The sequence below is a fragment of the Falco naumanni genome, chromosome 9, assembly GCF_017639655.2.
Source record: "Falco naumanni isolate bFalNau1 chromosome 9, bFalNau1.pat, whole genome shotgun sequence".
Lineage (NCBI taxonomy): Eukaryota > Metazoa > Chordata > Aves > Falconiformes > Falconidae > Falco > Falco naumanni.
In genome coordinates, this window is record NC_054062.1 from 133995 (window position 1) to 155402 (window position 21408).

Below are 21408 nucleotides of genomic sequence, written 5' to 3' on the forward strand. Positions count from 1 at the left end.
AGGCTGGCTCCATACAATCAAGCATGAAAGTAAAGTAGAAGCCAAGAGTTTTGGTGCAGCACTGGGATTCTATGGTTGGGAGAGAATTTACCTGATGTCAATACATTCCATTTTGTGTTGGGATAGAAGGAGAACAGGGAATGAACGCATCTTTATGGGTACCATGAGGGCAAAAATGGCCTGGTTCTTTATCATGTGCCCTCCCTGTGTGTATTCATAAGGGGGGGGTGTGTGTGTGTACATGTCAGAGAACTTCCTGATTTTTGTAGACTCTGAGGTGTTGATGAAAAGTAAGTAATTGGAGGAATTCTGCCATGTTCATTCATTCTGAATAGTGCTCTGTTCTGCAAATAGTCCTGTGGTTTTCAACTGGATTTCTTCACAGCGTAATGCATCATGCAAGTCTGAGATAGGATGTCAGAATATGACCCTGTCAAGTGCACAATGGATTTTTTTCCATGTTGCATTTTTGCCTCAAGGTCTCCGTATTTTTGGAGCACAGCTGTGCTTTGTGTGGCAGAGGAACAATGAGACATGGTTGCCTTCCAGAAATGGCAAACTAATGGCAAAATGGGTAGTAGGAAGAGGAAAAGAGAGACAGTGAAAGGAAGCGACTTGCTGAACTTCAAACTTCAGAATGATGAGATCCAAACTAGCTTTTCCCCAGCTCTTGTTCTGTGACTAACCCACTCCTAGCTTACTGCCCCATGAATGGAGTTAAAAGTATTCAGTTTTAATCTAAGTGTAAGGGTATAAAAATTGAACGTTAATAAATACTTATGTTGCCAGGTAGAAGCTTTGCAGGAACAATTTATGAGCGGAAGGAGAACTCTGGGCATTTATGGGGGATTTTGTTGTGCTCAATAAATACACTGCGCAATGATCCAACTCTGTGTATTCATCCACTCTTTCTTACAAGATATTTCAGCTGTATTTTAATTAAGCTAAACTGTGCCAATAGCGTGTGAAGTAGTAGTTATAAGAAATCAAAGAAGGCAGAAAATTGTTTATGAAAGATCATAATAAATTCTCTATATTCTTACTGAGCATTTCTTAGTTTTCCTTGAACTATGGCACATTAATGAAACTGTTAAATATTTGTATGTATCCTCTAATCATGCTGTGAAGAACTGTTCTGGGGTGGAAAAAGCAAATGCTTATTTACAGAAGCTTCTAAAATTATTTTTGTGTGGAAAAACTATACCTTTCAGATGGATGGGAAATTATTATTAATGTGAACTTTGGATTTAGCAGGATTGAAGTTGAGACCGCTGGATGTAATATCTTGCTCTTCCCAGTCTTGAAATAGGTACATTGAACTATGAAGTAATAGTTCAAATAATGTAGTTAAACAGAAGCCAATTTAAGGATTCTGATTGGGAAACAAAATACGGTTACAAGCAAATGTAGTTACCTTTCCTGTGAATTAGCCCGAATATTGCACTGCAGAGCAACAACATTTCCTGGTTGGTGCATGACTGCAGCCCACCTAAGGGCCAGAGAGACTGAGCATCAGCTGTGTGTGTGTGTCATAGTTTAATGTGTATTAATCCAATACAATGAACACTAACAACAATTTTATTGTAACACAGTCTGATTAGACCTGTTACCTCAACCCTTTGTGCCCCATGCTGGGCACCAAAAAGGACTGGTTGAGGTTTAACCCCGGCCAGCAACCAAGCACTATGCAGCTGCTCGCTCACTCCCCCCTCACCCGGAGGGATGGGGAAAAGAATCAGAAAGGAACGTGAAACTTTGAGGGTTGAGATAAGACCAATTAATAATTGAAACTGAATAAAAAAGGGAAATAATAATAACAATGACAATAACAGTTATAATGAAAGGGTGGGGGGAAAGAATAAAATTCAGAGGGAAAGGGAGAAAGGAAAAAGTGATGCACAGTACAACTGTTTCCAGCTGCTGACCAATTCCCAGCCAGTCCCCAAGCAATGATCCGTAGGCCCTGGCCAACATTCGCACACACACCCCCGCCCCCCCCCCCCCCCACGTTTATATACCAAGCATGATGTCCCATGGTATGGAGTGGCACTTTGGCTAGTTCAGTCAGCTGCCCTGGCTGTGTCCCATCTGAATTCCTTGTGCACCTCCAGCCTTCTCACTGGCAAGGCCTGAGAAACTGTATAAACATTACCTAGCAACAACTAGAAACATCAGCGCATTGCCAGCATTGTTCACATCACCAAAACACCGCACTGTACTAGCTACTAAGATGATGACTCTATCCCAGCCAAAACCAGGACAGTATATTTTATCCTTTGTGCCTTATCAAGATAGACACAGAGACTGGCCTAAAACAAATGAGCAACAATAGAGCCATTCTAGTAGAGCATACCTTAACTGTGGGCAGATGCTGTCTGTCTAGGGTCTAATGTACATGATGTGTGTGGGCATGTGTAGTTGGTGTTTTAGATAACATTCAGTATTTTACCTGTCTGATGCAGGCCTTGATGCTCATGTGTGGGTATATGTATACATGAAGGCTGTATGGAAACAGCTAAAAGGTTGCATCTCTTTAAAGAAATAAGTATTTCTTTGCCTGTTGAGGCATTAACTTGTACATCTGCCAGTTTTCTTATCATTGCAAGAGTTGTATGGGACTGCTACAGACCGCTTCTGTGGAGGGAGGAGACTTTCTTTTGAGATGACATCTCTTGGTTGTGGATCAGTGGAAGAGAAGCGTTGTGACGAGACTGGGAACTAGAAGAGGTGGGAGCTAGAGTATTGTGCTCCTTTATTCTCATTGAAGGATTTAAAAGCACAAACATCTTTTATTCATACCTTAGTTTTCAGTAGTAATGTTGGATGTCCCTTTGAAAAGCCTATAGGTTTGGTCTCACAGAGCACTCTGGCACAGCTGGGCTTTTAGGGATATGATTAGCCCCCAAGGATGAATGTGAGAGTGGGGTACCTGATCTCCAAACAACCTGTCATACCTGTGTTTGTGCTCACTGAATTTGAGGCCTTCTGGCCTGCTGCTGTGAAGCCAGATGGTTCAGCCGGACTGCTCAAGGAGTTGGCCTGTGGCACAGAATGCCTTTGAGGATCCCTGTAGCTTTGCTCCCATGGAGTTGTTTAGCGAAGCTGTAGGAGCGTAGTGCTGCTCTGCTGAGAGGAGCACAATGCATGGTTGTCTCTGTGCCTGAGAAGAAGTTCTGAGTTATGATTACCAGTATAAGGACTTAATCTGTCATACGTAGCATGAAGCAGCAAGTTACCATAAATATTACTGCCACAGTGACTTTTAGGTTTATACTAATCACCATGATTCTGTTGTCATATCTCCCAGTAGATATAAGCAGCTAGTTCTGGTTGTCTTGTGCAGCTGAGCTAATCTGATCTTTGAAGCCCTAAGAAACTTTGGTCTGAGCATTCTGCAGCTGGAATTCCTTTGGAACGCACCGCTTCAAGAGGAGACAAAGTTAAATTAACATAACTTTGATCAGATATTCATATCACCTGTTTCAGGTTTGATGTAGTTGATAGGCACATGTTAAGAATAACATTCATATGGAAGGTTGCAAAGGAGAACAGGGTTATGCCACAATATTAAGAACTAGCACTGATGAGTATGTGTGAAGATAATCAGGTGTTTCACATCAATGTTCACAGGACTACCTTATGCAACTCCTATTACAAATGCGAGTGGTAAGACCTCAAGAACTTGTTGCTATTCTTGGAAACAAACATTTCTTTTGAGAAGACTGTTTCCTATCTTTGCAGCCATGAAAAGGAAAACACTTGACACAGCTTTTTGCAAACTGAGCTGAGAAAGTTGTGGAAAACAAAAAATGTTCTCTAGCAAGGTGGATGTTGGTCTCTTCCTCCAAGTATCAAGTGATAGAACAAAAGGAAATGTCCTCAAATTGCACCAGGGGAGGTTTATATTGGATATTAGGACAAATTTATTTGCCGAAAGGGTTATCAAGCATTGCAACAGACTGCCCAGAGAAGTGGTGGAGTTACCATCCCTGGAGGTACTTAAAAGACATGTAGATGTGTTGCTTAGGGATATGGTTTAGTGGTGGACTTGGCAGTGCTGGGTTAATGGTTGGACTTGATGATCTTAAAGGTCTTTTCCAACCTAAATGATCCCATGATTCTAATCACTGGCCATTTTAGGAATCAGTTGTACAAAAATGGAGATAAGAGTTTGAATTGGAGGAGGAAGTACTACATTGTTAGGACTGTGCTTATATTGGCTGTCAATAAGAGCACAGAATGCTGGTTGCAGAAGTCAGTTGTCACTCTTCAGTGTTTTACCTAGTTGGAAAACAGAAAAGAGAATGAAGCAGCCTTGTCATATATCTTTTTTTGAAAAACGTTGAATAGGATGTTGTCATACGAACCATATGCTATACATCTAAATTAACTAAGATTATTTTTCTGACTATTTCAAATATAAAGACACCACAGATGTGCAAATCTTAAGTTTAACCATGTAATCAATTGCTGTTTACTTCCTTAAGAAAAACAAGGGTGTCTTGTTACAGCCTTTCTTAAAATGCTTTGCATGGTCAGTTTTTGATACAGCGTAAGCAGACCTGTTGTCATGCTGGTTGTCTATGTTTCAGGCAATTCTTTCATTTAAAATTACCTAGGTATTCCTCAGAAAAACTACTGGACTGTCCAGTCTTTCATAAGATGCTTTTAACTACACCTTGCTTTTCTACTGCTCCTCTGAAAATGCCAGAAAGATGAGAGCCATCTTCTAACAAGCTTTTGTTGTTTGCTCTGTGAGCTGTGTGGCTGTGTAATCCCTCTGCATACCAAGAAAGTTTTGCAAAAATATCCCACTGCTACTTACTGTAACAGTGTTGGCAGTAACAGGTGCTGTACTGTAAGTAGCTTGCTCGCTGCTCCCAGTGTTTTGATCAACATGGGTGAAAACTGAGCCTAACAAAAGTCAATGAGGGTTTTGTCTTTGATTAGGGGACAGCCACGATTTCTCTGCAGCTGTTTAAAAACACAGTCAGCATGGTAATGAGGAGAACATACCAGTTGCGATGATTTGTTTTTAAAAGGAAAAAACTCACGCGTACAGTGTGTCTTTACGTGGATTTCCTGCACTTCCTAAAACTCTTATTCCTTTACTGTAGCTGAGTATTCATGGAGCTGGGAGTTTGTAGAATATCATGAAAGCTTTTTAAAAAGTTGATCTAATCCACAGTCTTCATATAAGCAACTTAATACTGTGCTGAAAATCTCTTAAATCTTAACACCTCTTGTGAGATCACCTAAAATACAGATTATTGAGTCTTACCCTGTGAGCACAGAATGGATGGAGACATGGTCAATTATGGATTCATCAGAGCACCCTATGACATAGTAACTGCATTTGCTTTAACACACAGGAAAAAATACAGTTGTGGTCACGTAGCCAGTATGGTTTGAGTTTTGGTAATGGTGCTATATTTCAAGCTCTTTAGTAGGTCTGATGCTTAGATAAGATATTTTTCAGGGAAGTCTTGAAGTTGGTATGGTAATGGCTAGCCTAAGGTGCCAAGGTATAAATTAAAAGGTGATTCAGGGAGGTCGAGTAATGAACAGTAATAAAACCAAAACTTTCACTTTGCCACGTTTTTAATGTGTGCTTCCAATGCTGTGGCTATAGCCAAAAAGTCTGGAGAAAATCATGGCTTGTGTACAACCAATGCTGCCACTGCAGATGTCTTACTGGCACACTTGAAGTGCAAGTCATGAATTCAGTATCTTGCTTGTAATCTTGAGTTTTTTACATAGAAAGCCTGATCAGTGTGCATTAGTTTAGGCATTTGAGGGGGGACAAGTAATATTGTATATTGTATCAACTACTCTAAAAATCACCACATGCTGCTATAATGTGTGTGACTAAGGATGGTAGTTTTCCATATGATTTGCGAAATAATTTGTCGTGTATCCATTTGCTGAATCATCAGGTGTAGAAGAACCAATTATTTCATTTGATTAAAAAAAAATCTTTAAATTAGAACTTGTATCTTGAAACCTTATGAAGGAAGAGTTGATCTTAAGGTTATATTTATATATTGGTGGTGGGGGAGCTAAAAGACATTTGCTGTTTAAGAAGACTATAAATTAAAGGAAATTAGTTTAAGGAAGTTGAAGCTAGTACAGAGTTTGAGGAAACTGGAGGCTTCCTGTATGACTTTAAGCAGATCACTTAACCATACTGTCTCAGTTCTCTTACCCATAAAATGAGGGCAGTGAAGAAATACAGGTAGTTGAAAGGTCCCACGTAGTTGCTTTATATAAAAATTCATTTTTGGAAGGCAGAAGTCATCCTTTGAGGGCAAAAGATTTGCAAAAGCAGAAAAGCTCTCAAATCTGTTAACATGTGTAGCTTTATCTCTGATAACAAGGATATATATGTGATAACACCACAAGAATTGGGGGCTTTAAATGTATTTAGAAAATGGTTGAACTGAAAAAGGCAACATTGCAATGTGATATACCTGTATTTACCAGACTGTCACTTGACACTGGTTCCTTGGTTTCACTGTTTAATAATCCTCAATAACGCCCATTTTACATCTCCGTGCTCTGTTTCTGTAAATTAGCTTTTGAAAAAAAAAGTAGGCAAAATGTAGCAAAATCTGAATAAGATGCAGCTATGTGGCTCAGGCTTACTGCTTCTCTGGTTTGTGCTCCCAGCATCTTGTAGACTTCATTTTACAGAGAAACCAAATTTAGAAATAACAGGGATGGCTTGTGCAAAATTGTAATTAATCAATAATGTAGTTTTTAAGTGGTTTAAAAATATGATCTCAGAGTGGCCCTGTTACCTACTATGCTTTTGATTCTGAGTTCATCCTTCAGCCCTATGTACAATTATGTTCTGTTGAATTAACCTGGCATGTTGGTTTTCCTAAGGTTTATGGGTCATTGACAGTGTGAGGTTTCATGCAGGCCAGCTGTTCCCAAATCATTTCCTACACTCAGCAAAGTGGGAGCCAGTGAAGAGGGGAGCACACAAGCAGAGGCTGCTGGAGGCAGGAAATGCAGTATGAAGGCAGCCAAGTAATTTTACTCTTAGCTTCGCTGTTAAAAGACCTTCACAGATTCCTTGCTCATTAGTAAAATGTTGAAAAATGTAGTGTTAAATTGTTCCTTGGGACTATTTTTGTTGCTCCTTGGGACTGTTTCCCTATACTGTAATTACAAAAGCAAGCCTGAAATGAGGGGTGTTTCAGAGCTCCTGGCAAGGAAGACACGGTGTCTGTGACAGAGCTGAAAGGAAATGAGGATCTACAGAAGGAAGAGAAATTGCCTTTGGACCCTTTCCCCACCACTCAGCAGTTTTACAGTTATGTCTGGGTTTTTTAATGTCATAATATGGTGACTGAGTTTTTGGAGAAGCCTAGCACAGTAGGCAGGGTTCTGACCTGCACAAGTACCATCAGAGCTCACGGCAAAAGGTGTCTTTCCCCAGCCGCAGCAGTGCCAGGCTTGTCAGCTGTGCTCCCTTCCATGGCCCGGCTGCTGCCCCCACTCCCTCCTCAGTTGGCAGGAGTAGAGCCAGAGTTGTGCATGGCACGTGCCCAGGATTAAAAGCATTACTGACGTGCCTCTGTTCCTTGCTTTGAGAATTTTTATGCAGAGATGATAACTATTCAGAAAGTTAGAGTGCCCCTGTGTTCAACTGTAGGTGAGCATCCCTCCTTAACAGTCAGTGTCTGGGACTACAGGTAATAGTATCCAGAGCACTTGGGATACTGTGGTGTTCTGTTCTTGCAGACAGGTTGAAAGTTGTCGTGATTTTGAAGGCAATAAAAGTCTATTGCATGTGGCGTGACAGAGAATTGCAGTTTTGGGGGTTATTACTGGTATGTCTGGTGGAGCCAGAAAGGCAGCTAGGAAATGTCAGTAGCATGTTTGCTCCAGAAACCTGCCTCTGACAGAGGAAGATAACACTCGCTGTAGTGGGAGATGCAGGAAACCAAGTAGCTGCCAATTACAAAGAGTTTGCAGGCACCTTTTTCTAACTTCGGCATTTTGTGGCACACTACTGTCCTGAAGTTGGAGTTTTTCTACCCTAACAATTGTTGATATTGCTTAAGATATATCTAATGTCTGATAATGCGTGGGACTGAGAATGCATGCATTCTAGTGAGTTGCAGTAGGATTATCTGGCAATATCAGACCTTAATTTTTTCAAGTTTACTGTGTGAAACCATACCTGTATTCAAGTAAAACATCCTAATTGCCAGTAAATAACATAGCAGAATGGCATTTCTCTTCCTGTTTGTAGTTTGCTGTATTTCTTTCTCTTACAAGGTGATTTTTAAAAGGAGTCCCTGGTTCTAGTAGTCAGTTGGGGGCTGCATTAACTTTTCTATTTAGAGCTGGGTCATTGACTTATGCAGTGATCTTGAATGAATTGCTTATCCTGAGGAAAAGTGAGGCAATATAGGGGGCAATATCTAAAGCGTATTATTCTCTGACAAAGAGCATTCTGTAAGGGCCAAGAAAGGTTATTTAAACCAACTGCAATTAAGAGTCTTGCTCCAAAAGGCATGTCACGAGAATTTCCTTGTAATTCAGTATGTAGTGGACGTCCCACATTTAAAACTTTTGCAACACGTTACTGTTTGCACTTGTGCATGGGAGAGGAGGATTTCTGGAGGGACCCAAAGAATGGAATACCTCTCAAGAGACATGAACAGCCGGCCTTGCACATGCAGCCAGTAACTAGGAAGAATAGGGTTTTATGTTGAGTCTGAGTGAAAATCAGGACAAACTTCAGTTGTTAAAATGAGCCAATCAAGGGCATCTTGGTAAATTCCAAGCAAAGATAAATTTTAATTTAGAGCTAGTGTTTGGTCAGTAACCAAAGAAATACTCTTCAGGTTCTGTGCTATGGGAAACCAATAATTATGAGATACAGTAAACAATACAAGGTAGAACTGTGAAAGGGATTAATTAGCCTTAGTCTAAATAACCACTGTAATTGATGCAAATATGTATCTGCAGCCTGCTGAGACATTAGCAAGTCATCATACACCTACTCAGTTTGCCAGTGTTGCAGAACACAGCTGTCAGAATAATTTCTGGGTTTTTTTTTCTCTGTCCACCCCCCACCCCCCCTTGCCTTCTGGAACTCCTTAAGCATAATTGACTATTTGTTCTTTTGTTGGTTCAAAATTTTCTTTTCCTCTATTCTTTTTCTGAACAGCACTTCCATGATGGCAGAAAGGCACAACAACATATTGAAACTTGCTGGAAACAACTCGAAGCAGTAAGTGGAAACTCCTCAGTTGTGACATTTAAGCCATTTTTATACTGTTTTCATAGAGATGTTTCCAAACATTGTATTTGGAAAAAGAAGGACGTGTGGGTAAAACCTGTAGAAATGGGATATTCAACACTCTGCTGTCTTAAATACACTGTTAGACACGAAAAAGTCTGTTCTAATAGTACATTTGGTTTTCTGTGGGATCCGTGGCTATCATGAGTTCATTATTATATTATTATTATGAGTTCATTATGATATTCATATCATCAAATATTTCATTTGATATGACTTGAAAAGTGTGCTAAGCATTGTTGGAAATGTAGAGTCCCTAAGGGTCCTATTCAGATACTCCACTGCACACTGAATAGCTTCATACTGCATGAATAAATAGAATGTGACCATCTCTTGAGTAAGGTGCTGTTTCCCGAAAGTAAATACATTGGAATTGTTGCTCATGTGATAAATGAACAATGAGACTGTAAGTAGAGGAGAGGATAAAGGAATGGGACATCAGTAACCATAAGTCCTGCTTGCAAGTGTGTGAATCTTGGTAACTCACTTGTTGCGCATTCTAAAAATAAGGGAGTTAAGTGCTGGAAGTGATTTGGTCTACAAGAGCAGAAAAGATGCTAACAGGGAAAAATATTGAAATACTAGTGATGTTGTAGAATCAAGCAGTCTGAAGAATGGAACAAAATGTGTTTCTGGTAACTTTGTCTGTTTGAAGTTCTTAACTATGGAAATGTATTCCAATGTGAACAAGTGAGACCTAAAATCTGACAGTTGTTACAGCAGATCAGTTTAGGGGCAGGTACTGATTTTTAGGTAGACTTTGGTATCATGTTTCTTTCCCATAGTGAAGGCTTCTATTTTTCCTTTTCAGAGTAAAAGGCGGTTTGAACGTGATTGCAAAGAAGCTGATCGAGCACAGCAGTATTTTGAGAAAATGGATGCTGACATCAACGTTACAAAAGCAGATGTTGAAAAGGTAAGCTAGATGCTGGAGAAACTGTTTATAAACATGAATGTGATAGATGTAGTTTTTCAATCCTGCTGGTAGGATAAATCCTGTGAGTCTTAATGCCTCACTTAAGTCAGTCCATAGGCTAATTAAAAATAGGGAGCTTTCTGCAGATATCTTTATTTGCATAAAGATCTAAACAGATACAGTCAGTTTTCTTCAGTGAGGTGATATCTGAGTTTAACATAGCTGACATGGCTCTAAATGAGCTTATGCAAAATCAGTTACAACTGGCAACCCAGATTCGGTGACAGCCAAGCTTGTGAGGGCTCCCTGAGGGGTGCTTGCAGTTACCATGCATTGTTGGTTGCTCTGTGATCTGGGTAGAACTAAACATCCTGCCTTTTGAGCAATACAAAAAAAAAAAAAAAAAAAAAAGGCAAGAGTGGGGAAGCAGAAGCTTAAAATATACTAAACTGAATTATAGGTAAGGAATCTTTTCTAGTCCAAGATAGCTTTTGTAAAATGTAGCTTTTGCTCCTCAAGACGTCTCTTTCATTCTGTTCTCTGTTAACGTGATCTTAGGAAGCTATCAGATACAAAATTTTCTTTGCATCTGTGGGGTCTTAAGATACTTCTAGTCTGCTGAGCATCATGGAGGTTGTGTAGCAGATGGTATCAAGGACGTTATTAGAAATGAGGACAGTAAATGAAAAAGCAGCTCAGGAAATTTCCCCAAAGTGCTATTGCATATCAAAGGAAAAAATATCTCTGTGGTCTTGCAATTTGCTTGGCTATTAGTTGTAAATTCACCATGCAGATTTGGTCCTTTTTTGCCTTCTGGTTTTGTCAGGACACTTTACAGATGAATGCATGTACAGGATTGTTAATGGTGTAACATCACGTGTGGGTTTTTCTGACAGAAGAGGATCATCTCTGCTTTATCTGTATAAAGTGATTTTAAATACATTTTTTTCATACATAAAATTAGGGCTTGCCCTAGATATTTTATCAAAGCTGAGGCCATGTTAAAGTGACGTTACTTACTATTTGAAATAGAGGAATGAAACTCCTTAATTCTACATCTCTTTCTAAGGCTGGCCTTTTCTGGTCTGAAGGAAAGGCTGCATGTTGGCGGTGTATCAGTCTGACAGTGTTAGATAAATTCCAGGAAGCAATCCCTACGTTGGTGCGCTTTCCCTGTAAAGTGAAGCAGAGGGACTTCCCTTCTAAATTTCTCTAGCCTTTTATTGTATATATTTTAAATTATTTATTGCAAAATGAAGCTTAGTGATATCTTGAAAGAAAAAAAGAAATCTGTTGTGGTTATGTGTGGTGAGTAATCTCAGGAGAAGCCATTAGTCGACTTTCCAGTCAGTCAGTGGGGTAGATGGAGAAGCAAAAGGTTATCAAAACGGGTGGAATGTGAAATAATGTTACTGAACAGAGAGAACAGTGTTTTCCAAGTGCATGTGTTAAACTGGGTTCATCCATGTCAGGCTGTGAATAATGCCCTTTCTTTGCTTCCTCTGCCCCTGTGACTGGGACTGCTCTTACATAACTCCCAAGTGCAAAATAGGATATTGTTTAACAGAGGGCTGCTGTTGGGGCGGCTTTCGCCAACTGACTCTAGGGAGGTGCAGAAACTGCTCAGTTTCAAATGAAACAATATGATGACTTTTACCTCCTCCTCCTCCTATTGCAGCACTTCTGATTTCTCTTGCCCATTATGGCTTGGCTGTTGCACTTCTACTCTCAGAAATTAGTCTGGCTAGGAAAGCAGACAATTTGGCTGCATTCAGAGCCAGTGCTATTCACTCTGGCGGAACAAGGTGCTCTTCAAGTATGAGATCAGTTGCCCTCATTTCTTCAGTTTAGGTTTGACACCTTGGCTACTTTAGCTTGTACCTGCAAATGTGAGCAGACACGAGCTATTTTTTGCATCATACATTAGAGAGTAATGGAATTTAAATTCTGCAGTGATCACAATGACACATGCAATGAAAAGAATACATAAATGCAGTTCCCTAATGCACCTAATGCTAAGCTACTGTATGAGGCTCTGAATTGCTTGCATCTCTCAATCTTTCAGTTGTAGCCTTTGAGAACTACAGCAGTAAATTCTGCGACACAGCTGCCAGCTACCAGCACTTAACATGGCCTTGCCTAAGGGATAACTCTTTGCATTACAGTTTGCTAGGATTAAGTAATCACAATAGTGTCAGAGAAGCAAGCGAGAGTTACTTTCCTCCTTAATTTTCCAGGGCTGTTTTCAAAGGGCCTCAGGTGAATGCTCAGAGACAAGGCCGGATGTGCAGTATGAATATCTTCTACCTAGGTTCAAACTCCTTTTGTAGGACCTGCTCAGGTTAGATATGCAGAGAACACATAATCTGTGCCACTTCTGTGTCTGTTGTGGGTTTGATTGTCTTTGCAGCCAGCCAGTCTGCCAGTTGATCTTAGAGAGCAGGGTGGTTAGCTTTGTTTCCCACTGTCTCCTTTTTTGGCAGTAGGAACAGGGAGAAAGAGACTGTGTTCAGTCTCTGCAATGGTCATGGGCTTTATGCAGGACTCAAAGAAGAGAGTGGATTAGGGCCCCTGAGCTCCCTTCCTGTGTTTGCACTGAGTCTCTAAATTGCTAGCAGCCAGCGTTTGCAAAGAGATGTTTAAGCGTTAATACGAAGTGCAGTTTGGCACAAAGGATTTGTCAGTTCAGTTTGGCAAAGTCAGGGTGGGAAGCTGTACTGTGAAAATATCCTTACAAACGAAGTAAGTGGTGCAACATGCTGATGCTAATACCGGGAAGCCTTGTATGTATAACTGTAAGATTTAGCTTCATCTGGATCGCAGTGGGATGTGTGCTTTAAAGCAGTTCTCTTTCAAAAACCACAGCAGGGCTGCTTCAGTTTTTGACCATTTGGGGAAGTAATCTCTGTCACCAGCACAGAGCCAGTGTACATATAAGGAAACACTCTATTGTTTGTTCCTTCTCCTTAGAGCTGCAGTCACTAAAAAGCTGACATCCTTATGGGATAATGTGGTACCCGGTGGAGCCTTTGCAGGCTTCTTGCAATTAAAAAAAAATCAGCTGGATTTTCTAAAGCTCTGTTTTCAAAGTAGGCTTTTCAGAATTTGTTTTTAAAGAGGAGGTGGCTGAGGCCAGCCATGGGAAGGCGTGAATGCTTTGCCTCTTGATTTGCACAGCATCTGAGGGGAAGGACAGTGGTTTGAAGTACTTGGTGTCAGGCAGGATCTGTCCTTTTGCTGAAGAGTAGCACGGTTGTATGTTGGCATCCTAGGTAATAATTTTGCCAGATGACCACTTCAGCTTTGAGCAGTAAAAATGAGCTGTGCGTCAGTTCCCAGAACTGCTGTCCTGAAGTTGAAGCTCATCACCTTGTTCTGATTTTTGTGCCTGTTATGTTAGGAGGGTTCCACCTTGAGTGGATATAAGATTAATGTAAATGTGTTCTGGATTTAGAAAGTAGTTTAGTCGTAGTAGCTTTAGAAAGACATAAAGTGCAAATTTGGCTTAAAGTCTCTTAAGTCAAGAAGCTTCTGACACTGTGAAAAACATGGGGTGGGTATTTTGTTTTGCCTGCCTTGGGTTTTTGACTGACTCTCCTTTAGTAAGTCTTCAGCTGACACCCAGAAGGATGAGCTTGTGTTAAGACTTTATTTGTATCCAGTGACATTCAGATATCTTTTGTGGGGCAGTGGGGTTTTCCTACTGATTTTATTTTCTTACGTTATGTCTGCCATATCCAAGATTTTTGGAGTCCCCCTATAGCTGAAGATTTGCATAAAGGCATAAAACCTCATACATTATCACCATGACATTAATTTTCTAGTCTGTAAATATAACTACAGAGAAAGAGTGATGTTACACACTTGGAAGTTTCATTTTATCTTCTCTTTTCATACACCATGTTTTCTGGGTGCTCACCATCAATTTCAATGCAATGTAAGAGTCTCTGTCACCCTCCTTACCCATAGAAGACACATCCACTTATGTTGCCTTGGGTAGTCATGAGCTGAATCACTGGCAAATTCTTAGTGAACATAGATGTCGAAATACTGCTACTTAGAAATTGGAACAAGCTGATCCTCCTGTCTGTGCAAACTCAGTGATGCTGTAAAGTGAACTGCTGTTCCAGCCTGTAGGCTGCTGTTCTGCAGGACACACATCTCTTCATTAAGAATTGACACATCCTTACAATGAAGGGTGCACTAGACCTGGGCACTGGAGAAATCTGCGAGCTGTGTTTCAGCACTATCCTGCATGCACAGTTTACAGCATGCTTTGTCGGAACAGCAGTCAAGTCACAGCGGAGCCGGGTGCAGCGTGCACCACTGAAACCCCACAGGCAAACCACAGAGGAACATCTCCAGCTCAGTGCTGTGTTGTTGCAATGTGCGTCACTGAGGTTTAGTTGATTAAGACTGTCAGCAGCGAACCCTGCAGCATAACCTGAGATTGTGGGTGCATGCCTTCTGCAGACCATAACTTCTTAATGGGCCTAATTTTTCAGGAGATGCTGAGTCATCTGCCCTGTGGCAGTGTGACTTGTATCTACTCCCTCTCCTGCCTGCTTTGAGGCACCTCCTGGCATAATGAATTCCTCAGCATACTGGAAAATGTAGTGCCATGCAAAGGTAACGTTAGAAGGTGACTAAGCTCTACAGTGTTTGTGTCATTAATATGGCAGGTACTTAGTGCAGTGAATAATTCCAGAGGCTTTGCTTTTCCTGTACTCCGCTGTGAATTTATAAAAGTGTAGCAGCAGTGTCTCAGTGAAATATGCAGGCAATGTGCATAAGGGTCAGCCCTGAACATAATGCAGGAGGGCCTGGCCTGTGCATTTCTTACTTGAGTTAGATGTTGCATAAGACTTTTCCCATGTTCTCTGTGTGGTGGTGAGTTTTACATACTTCAGTTAGGCAGCTGCTTTGCTTTTACTCCACAAATAGAACTGGCAAAGTCCTGTGTCTTACCTTGTGAGGTGGGTCAGATTTCCCATCAATTCAAATGTAGTCTTTTCTTTGTAATGTGATTTAAGGCCATTAGATTCACACTAATGTCATTCCTCTGGGTTATGCAGACCCCAGTCTTCTTTCTGAACTGCTTCCTTCCTAATGGGACGATGTAGTGTGTGAACACAGGGAGTCCCTCAGCACAGTAATTTGCATTTCTGGAAGAATAAGCCTTGTTTACAACCTGCCATCTGTGACACTGTATATAGCAGCTGTTTCCCTTTTGAAATCATGACTAACTTAAGAGTTTTGATTTCTAGTCAGTAAAGAGTTAATGACTGCAGCAGCAGTGGCTGGAAAACGTCATAAATATCCATATGTATCCCATGCATACACTGTGTTTGGTGTTAAGAGATCAAGGAACAGAAGCACCAGTCAGTTTTAGTTGTAAGATAAAGAAATCCATCTGAACTTACATTTCTTCTTAGCAGTACTCCTCTGCATTAATGCTCTACGTAGCAATTTGACTTGAGTTTTGTAACAGTACAAGTTTATTGGGAGGTAGATTGCTAAAGGAGCAAAAAAGTTAGGGAGTGAAAGGGGTTGTGAAGGGGAGGCTTAAGAGCAACTTCTGAATTAAGGATCAACTGCACTTTGAATCAGAAGTGTAATGTAACCAGCATTCTTAGCTAATGGAAAACAATTGGTTTATGCTGTGCAGTTGGAAAGATTGTTTGTAGTCATCCTTATTCTGTCAAAATATTAGAACAGATCTTTTCTCCTGTACAACTAATGCAAAATTAAGCAGAGACCTCAGAATTTAGCTTCTTGTTTGTAAGTTGTTCGGTTTAGGTTAATCATAGAATACCAGGTTGGAAGGGACCTGAAATACCATCTGGTCCAACCTTTCTTGGCAAAAGTACAATTGAGACAAGATGGCCCAGTACCCTGTCCAGCTGAATCTTAAGTGTCCAATGTTGGGGAATTCACCACTCCCCTGGGGAGATTATGCAAATAGCTGATTGCTCTTGTTGTGAAAAATTGGCCTCCTGCATCCAATCGGAATCTCCTCAGGAGTAACTTATACCCATTACCATGTGACTCTTCGTAAAAAGGAAGTCTCCACCTTCCTTGTAGCCACCCTTTAAATCATGGAACATGGTGATAACGCCTCCTCTAAGCCTTCTTTTCTCAAGGCTGAACGAACCTGGTTCTCTCAGCCTTTCCTCATATGGTAGGCTTCTCAGTCCTTTGATTGTCTTTGTGGCCCTTCTCTGGACCCTCTCCAGCCTGTTCACATCTTTTTTTGTATAGCAAGGACCAAAACTGAATGCAGCGCTTGTCAGGCCACACCTGCAATACTGAGTGGAGTGGGATAATGAATTCTTTACCTCTGCTGGTGATGCCCTTGTTGATGCAACACAGCATTCTGTTGGCTTGCCTTGCTGCAGCAGCACACTGTTCAGCCATATTGAGCTTGTTGTCCACCAGCACTTCCAGGTCCTTTTCCACAGAGCTGCTCCCCAGGTGAGTAGATCCGAGCCTGTGCTGCACTCCTGGATTATGTTTTCTCAGGTGCAAGACCTTACATTTGTCTTTGTTGAACTTCTTAAGGTTCTTGTTCTCCCACTCTTCCAGCCATCCCACTCTTCCTGAAAGGTGGCTCTCCCTTCAAGGTATCCACTTCCCCGCTCAGTTTGGTATCATTGGCAAACTTCATCAAGGGTACACTTGATCCTATCATTCAGATCACTTATGAAAAATTAAACAGTGTTGAGCCCAGTGTCAATCCCTGGGGGACCCCACTTGTGACAGGTTGCCAATTTGAAAAGAAGCTGTCTACTACCACTCTCTGGGTGCAGCTTGTCAGCCGATGCCTCACCCACTGCACAGACCACTTGTCTACACCATAACGCATCAGTTTTTCTAGGAGGAGGCTGTGGGAAACCATATTGAAAGCCTTGGAGAAATCCAGGTAGGCAATGTCCACCACTCGCCCCACATCAACTGAGCAGATTACTGTGTTGTGGAAGGTGATCCAGATTTGTTAAGCACGATTTTCCCTTTGTGAATCTGTGCTGGCTTTTCCCAGTCACAGACTTCGTTTGACTTGCAATAGCTCCCGGGAGGATTAATTCCATAATTTCCCCAGGGACTGAAGTAAGACTGGTGGGCCTATAATTTCCTGGATCCTCCTTTAAGCTCTTCCTGTAGATGGGTGTGGCATTAGCCTCCTTCTAGAGTCTTCTGGGGTGTCCCCTGATCTCCACAACTACCCAAAGATTATGGAAAGTGGCCTCAAAACGATGTCAGCCAGCTCCTTTAACACCCTCGGGTGGATATTGTCAGGGCCCATCAATTTGTAGGGGTCAAGCTCCTGTAATTGTTCACATAACAACTCTTCCTTAACTGATGGTGGGTCTGAGTTTGCATCAACCTGGATTTTTGTTCCCAAGGCCCAGCAGCGCTGGTAAAGACAGAGGGGAAGAAAGGGTTGAGAGCCTCTGCTTTTTCAACATTGTTGGCCGCTCATTCACCTCCCCTGTTTTAACAGTGGGATGGTATTTTCCTTCTGTTTCTGTTTGTTGTTTGTGTACCTGAAGAACCTTTTCTTGTAGTTTTTGACATCTCTGGACAATTTCAATTCAAACTGAGCTTTTGCTTTTCTAACTGCAACTCAGTGTGCCCTGGCAATACCCTTGTAGTTCTCAATGAGTATTCGTCTGCTTTTCCATCTCTGGTATGCTTTTCTTTTGCTTTTGAGCAGACTCAGAAGCTCACAGGTAAGCTATTGCATTAAGTGAGTGTATTGTACCCATAAAGTTGGGCTTTAAGTCTAACACGTTCATACCAGTAACTTTCTTCAGCATGGACTATCCATTCTGCATTGACTATGTTTGTAAATTCTTTCTTGAAGAGAGATGAATAGAACTGTGCCCAGTATTCAAAGTATGAACTAAGTAATCTATTACACAGTCCTGAAATAATTTCCATTATTTATATTAAAGAAATAATTTCCATTACATATATTATTTACATTTATACACCACAGAATTTAACTGGTTATGCAGTACAACTAAACAGATGTCCAGAAATCATTTAAGCATTGTTGGCCACTGCTTCGAATACAATCTTTTCTTGTTACATCCTCCCTCAAGTCCACATAGCCTTCCACCCACTGTGAGCACCTTCTTTTGTAATAAACTAGAGTTTTGGTAGGTATCCTCATGGAATTACGTTTCTCTGAGCAGTGTGGCAAGTTATTGAATGTTAGCAGGGACTTGTAGTTTGGTCACCTAGAGAGTTTGGATGTTAAGTATTCATGACATGAGAATGGCAGTGCCCGGAGACAGACAGGGATTCAAGGCACAGTTCTTTTGCTGAGGCCTTGGTGCGGTGTGCTGAGAGGTGCTTCTCTGACACGTGTCACGGTGGTGCATGCTGCTGTTCTTAATTCGTCTGTAATGGCCCTTCTCTTACACATCGCGTTCAGACCGCTCTGAATGCTTTGCAGACTAAATTGAGGTGATTGTTTGGACACGATAAAAAAGAAATAGCAATACACTTGGCAGCGCTCAGATTTGTGCAAGGGAGTCTCTGGCAGAACTGAGTCTAAGGCCAGGCAACCAAAGTTTTGGGTTCGTTCACTTATGTAAAATTTCAAGTAACCTCTAGTTGTCCAACTTCATTAATCAGCAAGCAGTAGTGCCTTTAGTCATGCTGCAGGACCATATGAGTATAGGACTGATACAGTCAGATGAGTCCTTGTTGCAATATGACTTCTACTTCTTTTTCAATAGTGTGGATGTGACCAGAGCAATTAAAGAGCTGTGCTAGGGCTTTGTGCAGTGTGCTTACTGTGTTACTGTCCCAGCTCTGTTAATTTGGTGAATTGTTCTTGTTAGAGCTTCAGTGGTGTTTCATTGCTTTGGTATATCTCTCGTTAGTGCACACTTCTGCAGTCTGGCAAAATTATGTGCAATGCAACTGCACTAGATAACAATTCCTGAGAGCTGGTGATGAAGATTTTTCCATCCTCTGTCAGAGGTTTCCTCGTTTGTATGTTACATTCAGCCAAAGGATTTTAAGGATCCACAGATTCTCAGATTCTGCCTGCATGTCCCCCCGCCAAAAAAAAAACCCACAAACCAACCAAACAAAAAAACCCACCTTAAAAGTAAGGATATTTCTCTGGGTTTTTTCCTGTCTGTTTTGGTTGGGGTTTTTTTGCACCCCCCTGCTCTATCTTCTTGCCTTCAGGAAAGCAAACTTCAATGCGTTTTTCTGCTTGCCAGTTCAGAGGCACCAAACTGGTTATTGTAAAATAGTAAATAGTGAAGGCTATGTAAATCAAAGCCTGAAATCCTGGCCCTGTTTCAGAGTCCTTGGCAGAATTCCCACTGTTATTAATGATTCTGCCATTGCTGCCAGTGTCGCTGCTTCCAAGAGGGGACCCCACCACTGTTCATGATGGTGCCCATTCATAGCAGGGCAGCTATGTGAGGTTGTCTGGAGGGAGACTGGAGCCTGCAGCTGAAAAATCTGTAAGCAATTGAAAGCATTGCTGAAATTGGTGAAGTGTTTCTGAGTCTGCCTTTATCATTATTTTAAAGGAATCAGGTAGTTGGGGGGGGGGGGGGGGGGTAACAGGGGTGATTTTTGGTGTTTGCATTTTAGTCTGATCTTGGATTTACTAAAGATGGATCAATTTTGGCAGGCAGTGGCCTGGCAGTGATGCACCTCACATGCTGTCTGGGTTTAACAAAAAAAAAAGGGGGGGATGGGAACGGGAGAAAAGAAGGAAGAATGAAAATACACCAAAATTTTGACTAGAAACTCTGCCGTTCTGGACAAGAGCGACTGCTGAGAAGTTGAACTGTTCTACTTAGTGTGGATCAGCTGAATAGCAGCCAAAGCTTTTTTCTGCCCTTTTCAGTTATTCGTATCACTCCCACCCTAACAGCCTTGTGGAGCTGCCTTTTTTGTCTGTGTAAACCCAGAAGACAGTGTGTCTATTGACCCTGTTGCTGTTTCTGGAATGTGTCTTAGAAAATTGTTCTCAGCAAAATATCCTTCATTCTTTTCTGTATTGGAGACTGACATGGCAGAAAAGTGTACTTGTTTTTAAAAAATTTCTCCTACACTTAATCACCACTTGCCTTTCATATCAAACTGGATTTTGGGAAGAGAAGGTATATGCAAGCAGGTATATCCCCTTTCTTTGTTAAATTTTCCTTTTCTGACTGATGGTCAAAGGCATAAAATATTAGGATTGATTTCATATCAGCAGATAAAGCTTTACTAGTGCTGCATGTTTGCAGGGATTATGAAGAACTTTTGTTGTCTGTAATTCTTTTGTCTATCCTGATATGCCGGTAGTTACTTCAGTTGCATCATATTGCTGAACTGTAGGATTTTTCAAGCAGGTGATGAGAAGGTTCAGGCTAAATATATCGCCCTAACATGGATTACTTCAGACTAAAAGGGTTGCAGGGTCAACAAATTTCTTATTTTAAAGGGGAAAGAAATACTTCTGTAAGTACTCAGTCATGAAAGACTGTCTCGTCAATGTCCCATCCTGGCATCTGTCACTTAGCTCAAACCTGCCGTCTCTGGATTGAAACACCTGGAAGTAACTCTTGATGCTGTTGAAAGTTCGGTTTTTGCAATTAGGTAGAAAATCCACAGGAAAAGTTGCTAAAATAATATTGAGACATTTGGGTTTGCTGCCTTGTAGAAGAGATAGAAGCCGTAGTGCATGTTGCCAGTTCATTTGGCTATTGAGATTATTGGTGTTTTTCACATAAGGGGAGTGCTGTTGAGGCCTGATTTATTTTCTTTAAAGCTCTGAAGACAGCTGCAGTTCTACCAATTTTAAATATCAACACTTTGACAGTTATTACTTTATAGTAGCCCTACAGTTAGCTACTGTCTTGCATCCTCCCCCATCAACTAGCAAGGCTGTACAAAGGAAGGGAAAAAAAATGGTTTTAATTATGTTTAATGGCAATTCTGAATTGTTTGTGTGAGAGAGGAGGTCATATGTAATCAGCCTTATCTGCTGCTAGTGTGCTTTTAACTAGTTCAGTATATCAGAGCAACACTTCCTTTGCCTAGAGTTTTCTTTCAGAGTTAGTTATGGAAGACACTCCGCTGGTGTGACTGTGTTTAAATCAGGTTGCCGTGGCAGTGGAAACTGACCGTTACCAGTATCGGCATTGCA

The 21408-nt window shown here is 41.1% G+C and overlaps 1 protein-coding gene across 21 annotated transcripts in view; it reads left to right on the forward strand.

The window, feature by feature from the left end:
- FNBP1 (formin binding protein 1) overlaps positions 1 to 21408 on the forward strand; it is a 110378-nt gene that overhangs the window by 49046 nt on the left and 39924 nt on the right. For all 21 annotated transcript variants that reach the window (XM_040605454.1, XM_040605459.1, XM_040605439.1 and 18 more), the window contains 2 exons: positions 9191 to 9253; positions 10134 to 10238. In XM_040605454.1, coding sequence (XP_040461388.1) covers positions 9191 to 9253; positions 10134 to 10238 — 168 coding nt within the window. The remainder of the gene's footprint in view (positions 1 to 9190; positions 9254 to 10133; positions 10239 to 21408) is intronic.